Genomic DNA, 1405 nt, shown 5'->3' on the forward strand with positions numbered 1-1405 from the left:
GGTGAAGTCGGACTGTTTACCGCAAGGTACTTCACGTTGAAAGTATAGGTACTTCATAAATAATTCAAGTTCGTAATATGCTTCCTCAGTTATCCCAACATAGCCTGGGACACCTTATATCACGCGGGGGCTTCACAGATCCACCCACATATCCACATGATGATGGCTCCTGACCATTACTACGGCTATTTTGAACTTCTCCGCTCGGCCGCCCAGAGGTACTACGAAGAGGAAGGGGAAAACTACTTCAGTGCTGTGCTCGAGGTTCATGCTGCCTTGGGACTCGTGGTGCATTATGGGAAGGCCGTAGCGATCTCAACTGTGGTGGGTGTGATTGAGATGGAAAGGGATTGTGATTATAATGATGATAAAATGCAAGATATATAATTTAAGAAATTGTAATTATAAGGACGACAAAAGTCAAGTGATTGTGAGGAAAACGGTGGCAGAATCCGAGAGACTGTAATAATAACAGTGACAAAAATCCAAGAGATTGTGATTATAATGGGGGCAAAATTAAGAATATGACTATAACGACGATATATATTATATTTGTTTTATTGTCATCTATCTCCATTGTCTGACGGTCTTTCTTAATTTTATTATCCCCGTTGATATTGATATCATGATCGTTTTCACCACTGTTACCGGAATTACTGTTGTTATTATCGTATTTTAATTGTTACTATCATATACGTTCATATGATTTTTTTTTTTTTGGGCGTAAGTAATGTCGCTATCGTTATAATCATTACAATTATTACAGATAATGGTAACACCATATCTGTTATCCTCATTACTACTATTCTCAATATATATTTTGCCGTACTTTCACTGCAAACTTAACCTCTGTATCTGCCGTTTCCTCCAGGCTGGAAAAGCCGACCTGGAAGTAATGTTCCTGAGCGAGAGCCCGAACGAAGACTTCTACCACCTCATATACTACACAATCAATGCGTACCACGATACATTCACACAACTCTGCAAAGGGTATGTGAAACTGCATATTATATTGTACATTATCTAGGGAAGCACATTTGTTTGTCTCAGTGTTACTTTCAATGTACGAGGTTGTAAGCGAATCTGTCAGGAATATGTAGACAGGAAACATGAATATGCTATATACAAGGTTTGCCAGGTACACAGCATATAATTCTGTTTAACACATTGATCATATTTTTAGATAATTTTACAAAAAATAATAATAACACTGCGACTACCACCCGATGATACTCAATCACTCATTAGAGCCTTATTATCAATTTGGATGCTATGAATTCCTACACGCTTTTGTAAATGTGTAAATTAATTTCAGCTCTTGCTATATTAAACTATTATATCAAAGGTTTTGGTCTTGTTTAAGAATGGCACAACGCCATTGATTAAATCTATATCAGTATGCTTG

The 1405-nt window shown here is 37.2% G+C and overlaps 1 protein-coding gene across 2 annotated transcripts in view; it reads left to right on the top strand.

Annotated features, from left to right (window-relative positions):
* Positions 1-1405, top strand: part of LOC119588578 — a 28155-nt gene that overhangs the window by 25456 nt on the left and 1294 nt on the right. For both annotated transcript variants that reach the window (XM_037937216.1, XM_037937217.1), the window contains exons 6-7: positions 90-324; positions 872-990. In XM_037937216.1, the coding sequence (XP_037793144.1) occupies positions 90-324; positions 872-990 (354 nt within the window). The remainder of the gene's footprint in view (positions 1-89; positions 325-871; positions 991-1405) is intronic.

This window comes from Penaeus monodon, chromosome 24, assembly GCF_015228065.2.
Source record: "Penaeus monodon isolate SGIC_2016 chromosome 24, NSTDA_Pmon_1, whole genome shotgun sequence".
In the NCBI taxonomy this organism is placed as follows: domain Eukaryota; kingdom Metazoa; phylum Arthropoda; class Malacostraca; order Decapoda; family Penaeidae; genus Penaeus; species Penaeus monodon.